General features: G+C 39.1%; 3 protein-coding genes across 6 annotated transcripts; all 3 read right to left on the bottom strand.

The window, feature by feature from the left end:
- Nucleotides 1-1517: 1517 nt before the first annotated feature.
- FRS10 (FAR1-related sequence 10) lies at nucleotides 1518-5428 on the bottom strand. Of its 4 annotated transcripts, none has more exons than XM_022280135.2 (5): nucleotides 5344-5428; nucleotides 4343-4467; nucleotides 3175-4241; nucleotides 2653-3096; nucleotides 1518-2542 (listed from the first exon to the last, which is right to left on the bottom strand). In XM_022280135.2, the coding sequence occupies exons 3-5, from the start codon at nucleotides 4225-4227 to the stop codon at nucleotides 1934-1936; spliced, it is 2106 nt and encodes a 701-aa protein (XP_022135827.2). In that variant the 5' UTR covers nucleotides 4228-4241; nucleotides 4343-4467; nucleotides 5344-5428; the 3' UTR covers nucleotides 1518-1933. The 4 variants fall into 4 exon arrangements, with proteins under 4 accessions (XP_022135827.2, XP_022135828.2, XP_087979345.1 ...); XM_022280136.2 differs by having other exon boundaries at nucleotides 4343-4388; nucleotides 5344-5418; XM_088123219.1 differs by lacking the exon at nucleotides 5344-5428 and having other exon boundaries at nucleotides 3175-3705; nucleotides 3826-4241; nucleotides 4343-5321.
- Nucleotides 5429-6117: 689 nt separating this feature from the next.
- On the bottom strand, nucleotides 6118-9695 carry MEF7 (Tetratricopeptide repeat (TPR)-like superfamily protein). The gene has a single exon (XM_022280588.2). It carries the CDS (start codon nucleotides 9361-9363, stop codon nucleotides 6139-6141), a length of 3225 nt encoding a protein of 1074 aa, XP_022136280.2. The 5' UTR covers nucleotides 9364-9695; the 3' UTR covers nucleotides 6118-6138.
- Nucleotides 9696-10531: 836 nt separating this feature from the next.
- PHYC (phytochrome C) lies at nucleotides 10532-16966 on the bottom strand. Its single transcript, XM_022280088.2, has 4 exons — nucleotides 13860-16966; nucleotides 12632-13445; nucleotides 12217-12507; nucleotides 10532-11233 (listed from the first exon to the last, which is right to left on the bottom strand). The coding sequence occupies exons 1-4, from the start codon at nucleotides 15907-15909 to the stop codon at nucleotides 11026-11028; spliced, it is 3363 nt and encodes a 1120-aa protein (XP_022135780.2). The 5' UTR covers nucleotides 15910-16966; the 3' UTR covers nucleotides 10532-11025.
- Between the last annotated feature and the right edge of the window lie 563 nt (nucleotides 16967-17529).

Below are 17529 nucleotides of genomic sequence, written 5' to 3'. Positions count from 1 at the left end.
CAACGGTTATTCAGCTATTCACTGATAGTTGATTTTGTAAGGTTTCATCTTAGGGCTTAAATTTTCCTACTTAACTTTGTTAGACAAAAAGGAAAAGAACAATTACAATAGATTGACACATTTCTTAAAAGTTGATGTTGTGCAAATTTGTGGTTTTGAAAGAAGAATCACCATCCCCTCAAAGGGTGACCCTACACCCTCGTGGTAAGGGTTTGAAAATGTTCGGAAATACGTTTCAAAATTCTAAGTATTCAAGAACCTGAATGGAAAATTTAAGGTCTGTTTGGTATGCAATCCGATTCTGATTTTTATTTTTAAATATATCTGAAAGAAGAACAACTTCAGTTATCTCGAGATAGCATATGAGTTAAAGTCTTTTTCAAAGCTGAGATCTCAGAAATTTTATCAACTGCAAAATGAGAAGACAAAGGCTTGCTTTTTCAAGCTTAGATGAAGGGTGTGAGTTTGGAAGAAGCTTTTGGTGCAATGGGAGGCAAGTAGGGACAGCCTCTCAAACCAATGTTGGGGGAGTGAGCATGTCTTAAAGCTCATAATGAGTTGGCACATCATCCTCTCTTTTTTTATCCTCACCCACATCACATATTTCCTCATCTCATTCAAATCATCCTCTCTTCTTTACCTTTTTTAATGTGAATTTGGGATTATAATACTTTAAAAGACTAATTGGACTTGTGATGATTTGATTGGCTGATTCAAGATTTTCGTTTAAACTAATTCTCAATATATCTATGAATTTTGATGATGGTATCTAGTTTCTAAACTTGAAAGAGTTTCAACTATACTAAGGAACTTTTAGATTGTACATAATTCTTACTCTTGGACAAAATAGAGTGGACGATCTTTCCTCCTCCAACTCATTCTCAGATCTACGAAAGTTAAAATAAGAAAGGGAATCGAATCCTAATTCTCTAATTGATTCTCATTCTCTTCCCATTACACCAAACACCCATTTTATTTTCAAAGAAACAAAACAAACAAGGATCAAACACATTCATTATGGGAGAATCTGACAAAATATAATGCCTTTGCCGCATGCTTAACAACCATACTATTTTCTCCACTCAATTGCATCTCCTCCACGTACTTGCACCAGTGGAAGGGGCAATTTACTTGGAAAATGATTTTTGAGAACATGGGGGTAACAAGAAAACCATGTTTTTCCACAATGAATGTTTCTCAGGAACCAAACAGCAAAAATACCAGCATTCTGAGTGTGGGGGGACACTGAATTTCATCAAGCATTGATCCACTTCCTCATGGGACCCTACAGATTCATTAGGTCTGCTGAGTTTCTGACAAACAACAGACACAAAGAATAAGAATGTTTTCCATCAGTCTCTAAAGGGAATGTTTACAAATGAGTGCAGCAGAATTGAGATGGAAAGGGAACTTTTAATCCCAATCAGTGTCTACAAGCCCTCTTTGCCACAGTTTATCTGATCATTCAGATGCAGAAAGTAAATCAGCAGCACAAGTTGTAAATCAAAGTAGAATGATGAATCGAATCAACTCGTAGGCATTATTAATGGGTTGGTTATACAAAGGCAACTGAAACTAGAAGCAATTTAATAGATAAAACAGGAAAGACAACTTTCCAGCTCACTTTTTACAGTACTTCTCCCACTTTTACAAGAAAAAAAGAAAAAGAGTAAAAATTTCATTTTTGTCGTATCCATTTTCGATACAGTTACTGTAAAGAATACAACTCTTGTGAAAGAATGGATGCTTCAGGGATTTTTAAAAGAATCCCAGTTTTTCTGATCCGCAGGGTTGGAATGAGAAATCTACTGAGTTCAGCAGATTCTACACTCAATTTCCTTTCCCGAGATCTTTTGAACTCTTGAAATTGCAAAGTCCAGGTGGAGAGAAAGTATGGTATTGGGAAACCTCTGGTGAGGTGAGATCACAATATCTATGGTTCATTAACATTGTTTACTACTGTCGTGTTCAAGGAAAACTCGTCAACTACTGGCATGGTTCTGACATGCTCAAGGAGGCCTGAGAGTTCTCTACAAACGTAATTAAGACGCTTCTGGGATATCAAGGACTCAGTCAAGAGATTTGCAGCAAGAGAATGAAAAGCTTGGGCGCACACTTCACTTCTACCTTGTGAATGTGCATCGTCTATAGTACCTAAAGAGTTCTGTAGTTGCCAACGAAGTAAAAGGTATTTATCTGGGAGTTTAAAGTAGTTCTTCACAACAAGTACTCGAATTGAATGCCTGCACAATATTCCTGAATGTTCAAACTCTTTACAAGAACATTGGACTTGCTCGTCATCTTGTGTCCAATTAACAAAACGCTCGACATCCATTTTCTTATAGTGTTGCAAAAGATATGAACCATTTCCCATTTCTGTAGCCACATATTGCATGGACAGCACAATTTCATTTTGCAACACATTGAAGGCATAAGGTGTTAGAATACTCTGTGCATGCTCTTCTATAGGCATGCATGTCTTAATATGTAAATACTGCATACCTTCTTTGGCTTGACTTCTGGAGCTGGCAGTGTTACTAATCTGCACAAAACAAATGAAACGAACTGAAAATATTAGTTTGATATGGTATAACCAGTACAAATCCCCAACTCCGGCAAGAAAGAACAAGAAATAAGACAGTTAATTTTTACCTGTTCAAAGAATACTTGTAAACATGTTTGTGCACTCGAGATTCTTTTCAAAAACGTTTCTAGAGATTGAAAGAAATCAACCGTCAGTGTACGAGCCAGAAAGGAACTTCGAATAAAGGAAAACGGCCACGATGCTCGATATAAATATAGTAATGCTATATGCTTATCAGAAGCAAGACCAAATTGTGTAACCAAGAGATCCCATTGATGTTCAAAATCAGCTATATTCTCCAGATGCCACAACATATCAAACTGAACTTTAAAGTCTGCATATTGCAATCCAAGGGGCAAGGAGAACCAACTTGATAGTTTAGATAGAATATGCCATATACATACAACATGTTTAGTATTTGGCATTTCTCTTGATATGGCATCTCTGAGCCCTGAATCTATGTCAGTTAGAATTGTCTGTGGATGCTTTCCTCTCATGAATTGCACAAATGTCTGTTAAAAATAAGAAAACTGTGAAAAAGACACATGCAGATAGGTGCACACTGAGGACAAGAAATTGCGTCCACAAACCTGTAGAGCCCAAGAAAATGAATGCGAGTTTTCTTCCTGCAGCAGGATGCAACCGAGTATAATTGCCTTTCCATGATTGTTCATGCCAAACCAAACTCCAAGGAGTAACCCATAGGTAATAGAACGATAGCTAGTGTCAAAAGAAACTACATCACCAAACACAGAATAAGCCCGAATAGGATCACCATATGCCCATGATATATTTTCAACCTTACCATTTTCATCTCTAGTATAATCAAAAACAAACTCTGGATCCCTCTCAGCCATTGCCTTGCATGCCTCGAGAAGTTCCAGCAAATCATTCTCTCTTTTCTCATTCAGCAAAGCATCATTTTCTTCAACAGTTTTCTTACAAGTCCTAACAAAGTTCCTAACGTCCTTCTCTATAAAGGGCAACTGTCCAGGTTGTACCCCCTTTTCTATCTCCAACACCTTCACAATCCTGTTCACAGGAAATCCAGCTTTGGAGAGTAAAAGGATGCGTTCTTGATCGGCCTCCTGTATTTTCCGATATGCTGGAAGCAGACGCACCTGGTCATCTTCCAACAATTCATGATTATGAACATTACTAAATTGTGAAACATACCATTGACTAGCGCCATCTACAATTTCCTTGGTCAAATACAACTTAGCATCACATCCACATCTTACCGATTTCCGTTCCCGGGGGTGTTCCACATTGGCCTTCTTCCTTGGTTGATTATATCCAGACCGATAACAAACAAAATCTCGTCTATAAACCCCTAAGTTTTGGCTTTCTGTTGAGCGTGCTTTTCTAATTGAGAACCCATTCTTCCGAGCAAAGTTGCTGTAGTATTCAAAGGCATCATCATCACTTTTGAATATTTGACCAACATAGGGAGTGAAAACAGATTCTGATGACAGTAGAGGTGCCACTGTCTCGCTCTTCACGAGCCGCGAACTTATGGAGGCCTGATCTTCACCTTCATATCTAACATAACATTTCCAATCTCCACAAGGGCACTGTTGGCGCCGAATCCAAATGTTAGCTGTTAGCTTCATTGCCATTTCTGGAGAAAACATAATCTTCATGCTCTGCTTTCATGCTGGTAAAATGAAAAAAGAAATGTGGATTTTCGGTTGATCATTTAAATATAGAGAAGCAAAGGCCTCATCTTAGATAAAAAAGAAAAAAAAAAGAATATACCTATATACTTCCCTTACAGGAGCTTGGTCTTTAAGTATTAAAGAAACTGAACAATAAGAATCAGAAGTTACAATCCACTTCAAGAACATATTCACATCACCCCAACCGGGTCTTGCCAGCAGAACCTAAATAATATAGATAAATAACAGAGGCTGAATTGGAGTTATTATTTTTCTCTCAATATCCAATTGATCCAACAACTCAACCAGACATCTGGAAGATTTGGCAACCAAAAGCTTCAATCAAGTAATACCAATTTACAAGAAGCAAAGGGTGGAGAAAACACCCATCAAATATAGAATTCAATTTTAAAACACTTTGCTTCTCTGTTTCCAATTCCGTGTGTTGTTCCAAGTTTAGCATCTGGATGAAGGGAAAGAAACAACTTTGTGTACATATGCACATATATAACTTTGATTTTAATTAAAACATAGGGCTAAGCTATAAATGATAAGGGCGAAAAGAAGTAAAGAAAAATAAACAAAATTAAGGTTATTTAAGTGGCAGTACAGTAAAGTAACCACATTTCATTACTGAACTCATAAACTTGAAATTCAACGAGCGACAGAAAATACAAATATAAATTTCCAAAGCAAGACGCACTTGATAGAAGAGACTAAAATGTAAACAAAACGTAATAAAATCCCAAAATTGAGCACCGAACGGCACATGCTCGACGAAATGCAACAACAACAAAAAAAAACTGCGAATCCCAGTAAAAGGCAGCAAGGGTATCGATCAAGAAATGCAACTCCACTGCCCTCCAAAATGTAATTTCGCAAAATTTCCTCAAGCATCAGGTCGAAGTACGATTATACCAATGAGAAACAAACTAATGAAGCAAGATTTTAAGGATTCACAGTTTACGGAGGATCGAGAATCAATAAACTCCAGCAAAAAAAAAAAAAAAAAGGAAATCCCGATCAGAAAGAAGAGGAAAATAACTGATCAAACAGGAAATCTTTGCCGCGACAAGAAATACGTGGAAAACGAAAACTAACCTTCAAAATCCTTGAGTGATCACATCCTCCATTGATTGAAGCCTTGGGTTCAACAAAAATATTTTTTCATTTTCGTATTATTTATCTTATAATTGATTTAAATAAAAAAAATATAAATCATATTATAAGGTCTTAGCTCAATGGGGGCCCAATTACCATAACGGCATCACAATTCACACATATTACAGTCCAGGCCCAGTATTGATCTACATAAATATTGCCATGTCAGCTGGTGGGTCCCGCATGACATGGCAGCCACATTTGTTTGGGATCTTTGTCCTCTCGGGACAGGTGTACCTCTCGTAATCATACTACTACAAAATTTGTACCGTCGCCACTATAGTATGAAATAGTTATATACTGAACATAGCTAAGTAGATAAGGTATCAAATATCTTACTTGAGTTGAAAGGTCGATCTCTTGTCCCATAATTTTTAACTCGGAAAAATATTCTAAATTATTAGATCATATTGAATTGTTCAAACAGAAATTCATCTGGAACTCGATTTATTAATAGGCCATCTATAACATATAGTAGTATGATGATCACAACACTCCGAACCAAGGCTAATAAGGACAAAGACCGATCACATTGGTAGAAAAGGAAACTTGAATGAAAGTAGTGGAATAAATCAACTCTATAGTGAGACGAGAGAGATTTTAAATCTATATATTTAGAAAAAAAAAATTTAACGATCGGTAAATTCTTTATATATCTGAACTTGTATGCATGCACAAAACGTTATTTTTTGTCGCTAAAAAACACATTTGGAATGTCAAAAAAGAATGTATAGACTACCAAAAATCCGTACATGAACATTGGCCATTCTCAAAGTGATGAAATCTATTTGAATCTCTCAATACAATTTGTCTTCTTACAATCTGTGAAATGTATTTGAAAGCTGAGTGGCAATCCCCACAAACTCTGAGGTTCTTCATTATTCTTATAGGCATTTCTGATGGACGAGTTAGAACAAAGGCAACTGCGATTTTCTCACTGTGGTAGCTGAGAAGCTCCTCCTTGTTCTCCCCTTCAAGGTCGTAAAGTGCGAATCTCGTCTCCGGGACGTACCCAGCCCTCCTCATTTTTGCATTCAGTTCCTTTAGTTTTTCATAGATTAAGTCCTTGTCAGGGTGTGATTTGTCTCCTGCTACAAACACATGAACTCCATCCTTCATTGTCACCCAACTGCATCCAGCTTCCTTCTTCACGAACGCCTTCCTCATTGCCACCCTCGTCTTCGCTACGTCTTCCCACTTCCCGCCCGAAGCATACAAGTTTGAGAGAAGCACGTAGTTCACTGCATTCCTTGGTTCCATTTCCAGCAGCATCTCAGCAGCTCTCCTACCGAGCGCGCTGTTGCGTCCGTTGCCTCTGCAACAAGCCCCTAAAACTGTCCTCCATATTAGAATGTTAGGCTTCATTGGCATCTTGTTGAGGAAATCCTCTACCTTGTTTAGCTTCCCAGCACGCCCAAGAAGATCCACCATACACGAAAAGTGCTCCATCCGAGGAGCTAACCCGTATACTTCACGCATTGAGTCGTAGTGATAAAACCCTTCTGTAACTAAACCCACATGACTACATGCTGATAGAACTCCAACAAAAGTGACATGATCTGGGAGTGGACCATGTAGCTTCATCTGGGCGAAAAGATCCAAAGCTTTTCTTCCATGTCCATGTCGTGCATACCCCGAAATCATGGAGTTCCAGGAGTACAAGTTTCTTGCAGGCATCAGTTCAAAGAATCTTGATGCATAATCTATTCTACCACATTTTGCATACATGTCCACAAGTGCACTCCCGACGACAACATCAGATTCTAAACAAGCTCTTACACTGCAACCATGGACTTCCATGCCACGCTCCATTGTCGCAACGGTTGCACAAGCGCTAAGCACGGTTGCAAAGGTGAAACCATCCAGTCTTTGGCCTCTCTGCATCATAAACCAGACCATATCCATAGCTTTGAGCAAGAGCTCATTATGTATATAACCCGAAATCATGGAGTTCCAACTCACTTCGTCCTGTCTATCGGACATTCGCAAAAAGATATTCTCGCAGTCACTCATATCACCACACTTCCCATAGCAAGCCAAAAGGGCATTCTCTATAGCAGTGTCAGCTGCAACATTGTACTTCAAGGCTAAAACATGAATCTGATTGCTCAGTTCATGAAGTGAAAGAGAAGATACCGCTGCAAGTATGCTAATGAAGGTTACTCTATTAGGACGCCATCCGGCCCGCATCATGACCAGGAAATTGTCCACAGCTTCAAGCATTGATGACTCAGAATCTGCTAAAGCTCCGATCAAAGAGTTCCATGAAACTTGATCATATTCAGGCATCAAGGAGAAAGCTTTCTGGCATTCCTTCACATACCCAGCCTCACCATACAAAGATAATAGAGCATTTGAAACAGAAACATCCAAATCAAGCCCCAATTTAAGTCCTTCACAATGTAATTGTTCTCCAATCATGATCCACCCCAAGCTTGCAGAGGAACTTAAAGCACTAATCATTGTGAAATTTGAAGGAAACAATCCTGTTCTCCTCATTTCCTGAAAAGTTCTAACAGCATCTAAAAAGTGCTCGTTTTGGTCAAGACCAGTTATCATGGAGTTCCACGTGACTGAATCCTTATCATTCATGAGTCTAAAAACCGTACAAGCATCACCGATAGCTCCACATTTAGCATACATATTTATAAGACCATTCCCAATTGCAATCTTAGCACCAAGTAAGCCTGTTCGGATGAGGTATGCATGAACCTCACTGCCCATTCTTTTCCCATTTTCCAGAACATAAAACTCAGGAAAGGCAGTCAAAATGATCACATAAGAATCAAGGTTCAGTTCAACCGAGTCCTTCATCTCCATGAAAAGTTCAACTGCTTCTTCACCTCTATTCTGTCTAACCAGTCCAATTATCAAACCATTCATGGATACTGCATTTCTATAACTCATCTGCTGAAAAATATCCTTGGCATAATTAATCGACCCAAACTTTGCAAACCCACTAACCAAAGCACTGCCTACATATAAATCATGTGAGAAACCAGACTTTTCAACCCTGCTCAGTATCTGTTCAAGCAAAATCAAACCAGAATCAACCAGAGAACAGGTAGCAGATATTAAACTACCAAAGGTATACTCATTTGGTTTGAGACCATCTCCCATGACTTCCTGCTGCACAGTTGAAAATATTTCGAATGCAGAAACTGCATCTCCCCTCTGGCAATAAACAGAAATCATAGAGTTCCAAGATATCAAGTTTCTGGGCCATATTCTGTTGAAAACACGACGAGCATAATCAACAATACCCATAACACTTCCATACATCGAAATCAAAACATTACTTGTAGTAACATCAGTAGCATACTGAGTTTTTGACATCAACCCATGAATTTGCATCCCAAATTTCAAACCGTACTCGCCACACTCTTGGCAAGCTCGAATTGTGCTGCTAAAAGCATAGTGATTAGGCACAAAACCACCAGAAACCATTCTCCGGAAGAGCTCACAAGCCTCTCTTGGCATACAGTTTTGAGTGAAGCCCGATATCAAACAAGACCAAGTGACCGAGTTCCTAAGGAGCATTTCGTCGAACACCTTCCGGGCGGAACCCAAGTCACCAACTCTAGCATAAACATTAATAAGGGTATTACACAAAAACAAATCATTAACGAACCCATTTTTAAAAACCTGCAAATGAAGCTCTTCCGCATCTTTCGGGCAGCAAGAATACCGGTACCGCCAAGCGAGAGATTCAATCTTTTCATCGCGCTGTACAGGGAAGGGTGGGGACTGAGTTGTGGGGTGAAGTTGGGATGATTTGTACTGAGCAACCAAGATTTGCAACGGGATCGAAGACGGAGGGAGAGGGTTGCTAATGGGATGGAAGAGAAGAGGGTAATGCTGCGAAACTGGAAGTGAAGAAGCAGAGCATGAAGAGATAAAAACAGGGCTATGGCGGAAAGCGACTACTCTTCTATGGCTGTGGGCGAAGCAGCGGAACATAATAGTGGGCTACGTGAGGAAAGCAGAAAATGCGAGCTTCCATGTCCGATCACCGGGCCATGGGAGGCGCATTCGTAAATAATGTAGCTGTGGTTACGCCTTTACAAACTTATGGTGGCCGGTGGGACTCGGGATTTTGCCTCCGAAATCCATTCCAAACTCAACCTTCAAAACAAAGTCAAGAAAATGACATCCGATCCCATAAAATGAGCTGATACAGTTTCAACTTCAACGATTTATTCTTCCCACTTTCAACAGTAACCATTTAACTGGAGTTTGTAATCAGTGCTAGTGTTTCTGTTTGTGACGTGGGAAAAACAATTACAAACAAACAAGCTACTCATTCAAACAAGGGTCGGGAGCGGTTTAATTTTTCTTTTTTTTCTTTTTTAATCTTTAAATCGACCCGATCTTAAACCGACTTTAAGTTGACAGTCATGTCCAAATTTTGTTAAATTTAACCTAATATTTAATGATCAGACTAAATTGTAATCAATTTTAAAGTATAGAAAGAAAATTGTTACTTTATTAAAAATACAATGATAAAATTGTATTTTTCTCCACTTTTTTTTTAAATTCAAATGGATCTATATCACTTTAAAAAAACTTACTCATGCTTGTCTTCTCATTTCAATCTTAAAACTTGAATAACTAATCAAATCATACTCGTTTGCACGAGGTGACAAACAAGATGCAAATAGAAGTTCCATTCAACTTCTGCGACAGAATCCTCCTCTCATGTAACATCGAGATGAACTCCACCTTAAGTATGTTGGTTTTGTTCCTCCTCGTCTTCATGAACTATGAATAAAACATGTATTTCAAAGGGAGAGAACAACGTACACACCTTTAGTTACCCTCTTTTATGTTAAAACAATACTATTTTTGCAAGGGTTAATGCTTTATATTTGTGTTATAAATAAGACATTTGTTATCATCTCAAACTCGATAGTTACGTACATTGTTACTAAAGAAAATCGTTAAACATCTATTTGCACTCTAACATTATTTTCATGAACTTCAGGATTTATGGAAAAAGGAAGTCTGAATCATTAGCATTACTGTCCTTCAGCATTTATTCATGCAATGAAAAAGGAAAACAATATCTGATTCTGTAGAAATGAGCAAATGAAGAGAAGAATGGAGCTGGTTGGAGGGGAAAATCAACTGAGAAATGAACAACTGCATATTATTTCAACTGAAAGAGGGATGAGAATTTGCCCATCCATTATAAACAAGTTGACAACTTCAGTTTTCACTCACTTATTTCAGGCACTTCCGAACCCATTCACACTTGAAAATGGCAACACTCAGCAACAGCTCTCAAACTTCTGCTTCTAACTCAGATTTCGAAATGAACTACGAAACAGTTCCTGGGCTTGTTGGCGCTCAGAGGCCCCATAGATGGCCAAAGAAGACGTCGTCTTTACAACTTTCGAGTCTTTTGGTTCCTTAAAGCTTGAAACTAACCGGCCTGCAAGAACGTTTATTATAATCTCGTTTCACTCACTCTAATATCTACTCGTATTCTCAAACAATCCCACCCGGTCTGATACCGAGTAATGTCAAAGCTTGTTTTGTCGATATACCAGAGAGATGAGATAAAGAGAAATGGCGTCTTCAGGAGAATCATGCCGTGTAGATCATTAGTCCTCATTGTCATCAAGAAATATGCTCTGCCAAGGGGAATTCCATGAGGATGATGAATGACGAGGTCTCGGCCTCTCGAAGATACTGTACAGTGCCATTCATGATCTTAACGAGCTTCTGGCTGATGCATAGGCCAAGGGCTTCCTTCGAGCAATCATTGTTGTGATCAAACATCTCTCGGATTAAGTGCGTGGGAATTCCTGGAGCAGGATGGGTGATCCTACATAATATAATGACCACACTTAAATAAACAGTAGCTCCTTTTTCATTTTAGAACACTCAATGTTGATGCTTGTACATGAATGCCGTTTTCTTTTCAATCGTTTTCGCGTACCATATTCTCCAACAAGAAGCCGATAAATCATATGCCAAAAAAAAAGTGGTTTGCAAATAGATAAAGCAAAACCAATGATCAGCTATTATCACAAAAATGTATTTATTATCATACGTGATTCTTTAGAACTCAAGGACACAGTAGTACAATCTATAGAACAGACATGGTTCAAGTAAGGTCATCTATTGATTCTAAATCTAACATAAAAAAGCATAAAGCATACCAACCATGATCCCCATTCAGAAATAACTTCCGAGATTCTATTCATCCAGCTCAATGTTGTTCTAAAAGATATTTACTATTCTAGGATTTATTAGATCCCAAGGTTACTTTTTTAGAGGGAAAAGAAAGGGTATCAGAGGGGAGAACTCTTTGCATTCGAGAGGCTTCGCTCACTCAAGGCTAGCTCTGGGATTTTCAATCTACTGGCGCCACAATATGAAGGAAGTGATGGTCGTAGACTCAAAATCCTAAAGAATTATCACAACCAAAATCTTGCCATTAACTTCAACTTTCCCCATCATGCATTCAGTGCTATCATCTGAGCATTCTATATCTGGTTAACATGGACTTTAAACTTCCACAAATGAAGAAAGACAATAGCCAAGATCTCCCCATCAAGAAAGGATATAATCATTCTACTTATTTCTCAACCGTAACGGACAATGGGAACTTAGAGATTTAGTAATCATAAAGATGTAATAGTTAAAGACGGAAGATACTCTCTAGAAATCTTCAAAATCAGTCTTCTATAACATGCCATTAATGTAATGTGAAAACTATTTCTTGCTTCTATTGTTGTTAGTGGTGGAGTTGAGGTGAATCAAGCAACAAAAACAACTTTGGCCATGATTAAAAATGATATTTACCTAAATTTAAGATGAACAATGTGGATTCCCTTCCCGATACGCTCCTTCATTGGGGTTATTTTGAAGACAACGGATGATCCTTTGGAAGTGAAGAGAAGTGTGTTAGCCAAGAACTCAGAAAGCACCTGCTGTAGCCTCAAGTTATCTCCATATAAGTGCAGAGATGACACATCAGCAGGTGACTCACAAATGATCTTCACCTCGCGCTCTTGGCTCAAAATCATGATTTGATTCGTTACAACGCCAACAACATCTCCGAGGTTGAATTCGCTACAGTTTGTTTCCATGTAACTGCAAGGGATTACCCCAAAGATCAAAGATTTTATCAATAATAGGACAGCACAATGTATTAAAGCCAAAAAAGGGAAAAAAAAATCACTCTCGTTGATTAGGTTTGATATATCTATAATCATACCTTTCCTCAATACTTTGAATATCAGTTTCATCTACGATCTTGTGCAACTGTTCCCGACTCAAAGTGCTCAATTTAAGTAGCCGCCTTTGCTCTTCACTTAAGTCAGACGACTCCATTAGTTTCTGCATAAATATAATTCCACCAAGTGGTTTTCGGATTTGTTGACGCAGATATGCTAATTTATAGAGGTTATCAGCTGTAGCTTCTTCTGATATCCGCTGCATTTCTAAAGCATATTGAAGTTCTGGATTAGCCACGTGCAAGAAGAAGAAAAGCCCGGTGATATTACCCTCTGCATCGGTCCTTTTGCTTGCTGTAAGCAATGTTTCAACATAATTTCCTTCACGGTCACAGAACCTAAACAAAAATTTATCTGTATCCTGGCCTGAAATTACTCTATGCAGTAGTATCCTAAGCTTGGTTAATGTCTGATCTTTCACACGGCAGCCAAAATTTTCGAGTGTGAAAACCTCCCCAAGAAGCATCCTATTTGTCACCTCTTCTCTTCTAAAACCAGATAACTTTTCCATTGCATCATTCCATTCCAAGCACCGGCCATCATCATCAGTCATAAAAATTGGAGGAATAAGGGCAGATGGGTTCCGCATAATCCCCGTGTAATCACCTTGGATCTGGGTGTATCGGTTCATAATCAGTTTTTGTTCAGTAACATCCTGGCCTATAAAGCAAACTCCTACAACATTATCATTCAGGTCTCGGCTACAGCATGAATTAACCACTAAGATTACTGGACCACTATGACCCAGAGTTCCATATGTTTTGAGTTTGATTTCTATATTTTTCTCTTCAATACCTGACAAAATCCACAAAAAAATATCAGAGGGATGCAAAATTGAAGTACTAGATTGTAACTATTCTTTTTCAATGATCTATGCCAATCGGAGAGGTCTTCTGCAACTCTTTTAGCTTTTCAAGGATTTTCGTTCGTATATATATGTCACTAGTAAAACGTTTGGTTTCCTACCACACAAACAAATAACTAAATGAACTAAAATACTACACATAATTGTTAAAGAGTTAACTTCATATAATAGTTTCCTGTCCGGTATCATATCTCTAATCCCATTTACTACTGTGGAGAACTGACTGACAAATATATCATATATGATACTAGAAAAAAATAAAATAAAATAAAATGCACTAGATGCAAACATAAATAACGGTTACATCAATGGAACAAAGGTGATACCCTAAGGTGTAAAATCACCTCGAATGGCCAAGGAGAGCATTTTCTTTACCACCTTAACAGAATCATCCACGAGACAGTCAACTAAGGGCATGCCAATGGCTTGCTGGATAGCCAGTCCTGTAAGTTCAGTAGCTTTCGAGTTCCAACCGTTGATCTTGCCTAAGACATCTACAGCCAAAATGGGCACTGCAGCGGTCTCAATTAGGCGAACCATCTCATTTGTGATTACACGCAATTCATCCAACCGTTGTGTCCTCTCATCAACTGATGGGACATTTGCAATCACGTTGCATTCTTCTTCAATTCTGTCCTCGTCCTGTAAAGAACCTCGTAATATCAGTTGCAGTGAATGGATGGCATCCATTTCCACATCTTCCCAAGGTTGACTACGCCGCTTCACCACTTCCAGGAAAGCCTTGAATGATGATCTTGGATGCATCTTTCTTCCATCATCTTGGTCACCAGGATCATGTTTTGCACCACCCCACCTGATTTCTTTCGCCATATGTGACCGAAACCAGAAAAGGAAGTCCCTAGACGTGATCCTAACAGCAGCCATTCCACAAACCTCATCACCAAGGGCAGAAGCACCATAGAAACCAGCTTCCATAAGGCTATCGGTACTTAAGCCGGTGCTTCCACTATGGTCTTTCAGAAGCCATACAGCTATATCTCTAAGTTGTGCCTCTGATGGGGTGACTCCAAGTAACCAAAATTTCTTTCTGTAATACAAGGCAGCACCATCACACTTAACAAGATCCATAATATTGGGAGATTGAGTTATAATTCCTACCGGGGCATCTCTTAGCAGCATATCACACAGAACTGTTTGAATTCGCAATATGTGTTTTTCCTTCAACTGAGTTTGCAGCTCCACTTCTTTGTTAATTTGTATACCAAATACTTGAATCAAGAATTCACAGGCATATCTCAAAGGAAATGGAACAAACCTGGGGCTTGTGTGATGGCAAACTACTAAACCCCACAACTTTCTTTCCTTTTCTTGATCATTCTCTGATTCATTATCATTCTCATTGATTGTGATAGACATTACAAGAGATGCAATAGAACCCATATTCATCATATACCGAGCATGACAACCGTGAGGAGCCCTCAGTGCAGATCCACATAGACTTAATGGCTGAGTCAATCTTCTGTCTTGAAGCACTTTAACTGGAGGTGCCAAACAATCACATATCATCCTAACTTTATTCTTCAGAAAAAGGAACCTTGAAGCTTGAGGTATATCAGTAGCTGGGTAGTGTAAGCCGAGATATGGTTCTAAGTCAGGTCGGCAGCACTCAGCTACAACTTCTCCATGCTCATCTTCGTGGAATTTATACACCATTATCCGATCATAACCTGTCAAATCACTAACTTCCTTAACCAATACCTCGCATAAAAGAGATATATTCCCACTTGGCAAGGACTGCAATTTAGAAATGGCTTTAGCTGCTAGCTTATAAGATTTCAATGCCCCAGCTGCAGTTACTGGCACATCAGCTGGATTTACTGGTTCCAAGTCTATAATTAATCCCGCATCTATTCGATGCAAAATTGCATAAAATGGTTTACCTGAAGTTCTACAATGGACCAGTATAGGATTGAGAAGATTAACTTCCTTAAAGTCAGCTGCCTTCTGTAAAGCAGCAGCACCTGGGGAACGAAAAAGTGTCCGTACATCTGTTCCAAAAGTTAGAGCTTCTTGCTGCTCGATGTTAGGCACAGCATGAGGGGCCAAATCCAACATTTCGGGGGCATTTTCACTGTACGCAAGGACCGACAAGTTTTCCCCATCAACAGCAATCATACAACCAAATGGTTGAACTAGACTTCCTCTCTGAATGTTTTGAAGGTATGACTGTACAGTGGAGGCATGAACATTGCTAGTGGAACTCGAGACATTCAAATCAATCGATGCAGAGTAATTGAAGTATCTCTCCGAACCTTCGAAGTCTACATGAAGCTTTGCATCAATTGGGGTCTGTGCAACCACATGAGCCCCATGTTTCGACCGATCACAGGTGCTCTTAGAACACACAGCCTTATTTGTTGACGTTGAAGACATCTTTCTACCTAGTTCCGAATTTCCTGTTGCCCTCCACTAACCAAACGACCCACCTATATCCCCAAACATGAAACTCCCAATTGAGGGCTCTCCAAAGCTTCGCTTACCAACCACCAAATCCAAGAAGTAACACAACAAATTACTTGATATTCATGCCAGAACAGAACCTACCAGTCGAAGCAAAATGATAAAAGAGAGAGAGTAAGATCTTCCCACGATTCTATTCTCCAGAAACGCAACCCACAGACTTCAAATACAACAACCCAGAAAGAAGTTCGAAGTAAAAGAGAATTGAACAGTGAAATCTCCTCAGATTTTCGTCCAAACCAAAAGGGGTAGCATGAAATAAGCAAGAACAATAAGAGGAACTAAGAACAGAACAAACGAGCTTTCAAACATAACTCAGAGCAGGTTCTTCTTCTTACACATCTTCTCCACCACTCACCCCAGTCTGCTTCCTCGAAGAATTACTGACAAAGTAACTTCTAGAAACTCACGCAGCCTACCCCAAAGCCAACTTTCCCAGAGAAATCAGAACCATTCATTTGGGCAACAAGCTGGCAAGCACATAATCACAAGTTCGAATTTCCGAACCCCATATAGTTCCCAGAATGACAAGATTAAGAAAATTGGGGAAAGAAAGAGACAAAAACTAATGAATACAGATTAGAAAGGGGATGCATACAAAATGGGCGAACAGATACGGGTCTGACGGAGCACCCAAGTTGCGCAATACGGATTAGCAACACGTGAAAACGGCAAAGTTAACAGGAGACTCCAAACCTTGCGGATTTCATCCATTGGAAATGGTTTGGAAGATGGGTTTTGATAAATTTCTGCAGTCCGCACGCACTCTTTGCAAAAAGTTTCGTCGTCCTCCTCCCCTGGTCCTCGAGACGTGAGCTGGGTTGGCCGTAGTTTCGGTAAATATGGCTGTGGGAACAGCGTTTGGACTGGCATGAGCACCCAATGAACTATATTGGCCCACGTTACAAATTGGGAAATTTTGACAAGTTTCTAAAAGGAATAAATTCAACTCACTCTAATTTCTTAGAGAGTTCATCTTGATTCTTGCCCCTGTTTTGAACTTTTTGAAGTCTGTGGAATGTTTTCAAATAGCATACGTTAGAATGATGATCTGGCGTATTTTAACTGATCTTAATGATGATGGGTGAAAGTTAAATATCTCTATTGATGTTGAAATTTGATTAGGTGACATGATTGTTGGAGGACGGTGTGGGAGCTTATAATTCATCATCAATGTAATGTTCTATCTAGTGTTCTCTGATGCTTAAGTTAGAACTTAGTACGTGAGAGCTAAAAGGATAGGCAATGTGTTGTGAAAAATGTATACGTATCTTTGAGAAGGGTTAACTTCTTCATTTATAGAGAAGCGTTTTGGAAGGGCAGACCGTACAATTGAGTTGAGAGGAATGGTTTGGTGATAGGGACGTTTTGGCTGATGGAATCATACTTCTGCCGCTTTGCCACACTAAGATCTTACTTTCACCGAATGTCAATGGCGATCCCACCAGTTTGTCTTTGTCCAAGAGGGATGGATGAGCAAGGCTACTCGAGTAAAATTTCTACCTCGAGCTATCAGATTGGGGCCATGTGTGG

The sequence above is a fragment of the Momordica charantia genome (assembly GCF_013281855.1).
Source record: "Momordica charantia cultivar OHB3-1 chromosome 4 unlocalized genomic scaffold, Mcharantia_2.0 BLBB01000004.1, whole genome shotgun sequence".
Classification (NCBI taxonomy): Eukaryota; Viridiplantae; Streptophyta; class Magnoliopsida; order Cucurbitales; family Cucurbitaceae; genus Momordica; species Momordica charantia.
Note: the sequence above shows the minus strand (reverse complement) of the source record. Positions and strands in the feature narration are given on the sequence as shown.

What these genes read in the sequence shown, in the direction of transcription:
- PHYC (XM_022280088.2), bottom strand. Translation starts at nt 15,909, where the DNA reads ATGTCTTCAACGTCAACAAATAAGGCTGTGTGTTCTAAGAGCACCTGT. An exon ending in ATTCAAAGTATTGAGGAAAG is followed by an intron (nt 12,508 to 12,631) that starts GTATGATTATAG and finishes AATCCCTTGCAG; the next exon opens with TTACATGGAAACAAACTGTA. An exon ending in ATTGTTCATCTTAAATTTAG is followed by an intron (nt 11,234 to 12,216) that starts GTAAATATCATT and finishes TATATTATGTAG; the next exon opens with GATCACCCATCCTGCTCCAG.
- MEF7 (XM_022280588.2), bottom strand. Translation starts at nt 9,363, where the DNA reads ATGTTCCGCTGCTTCGCCCACAGCCATAGAAGAGTAGTCGCTTTCCGC.
- FRS10 (XM_022280135.2), bottom strand. Translation starts at nt 4,227, where the DNA reads ATGAAGATTATGTTTTCTCCAGAAATGGCAATGAAGCTAACAGCTAAC. An exon ending in CATTTTCTTGGGCTCTACAG is followed by an intron (nt 3,097 to 3,174) that starts GTTTGTGGACGC and finishes TATTTTTAACAG; the next exon opens with ACATTTGTGCAATTCATGAG. An exon ending in TACAAGTATTCTTTGAACAG is followed by an intron (nt 2,543 to 2,652) that starts GTAAAAATTAAC and finishes TGTTTTGTGCAG; the next exon opens with ATTAGTAACACTGCCAGCTC.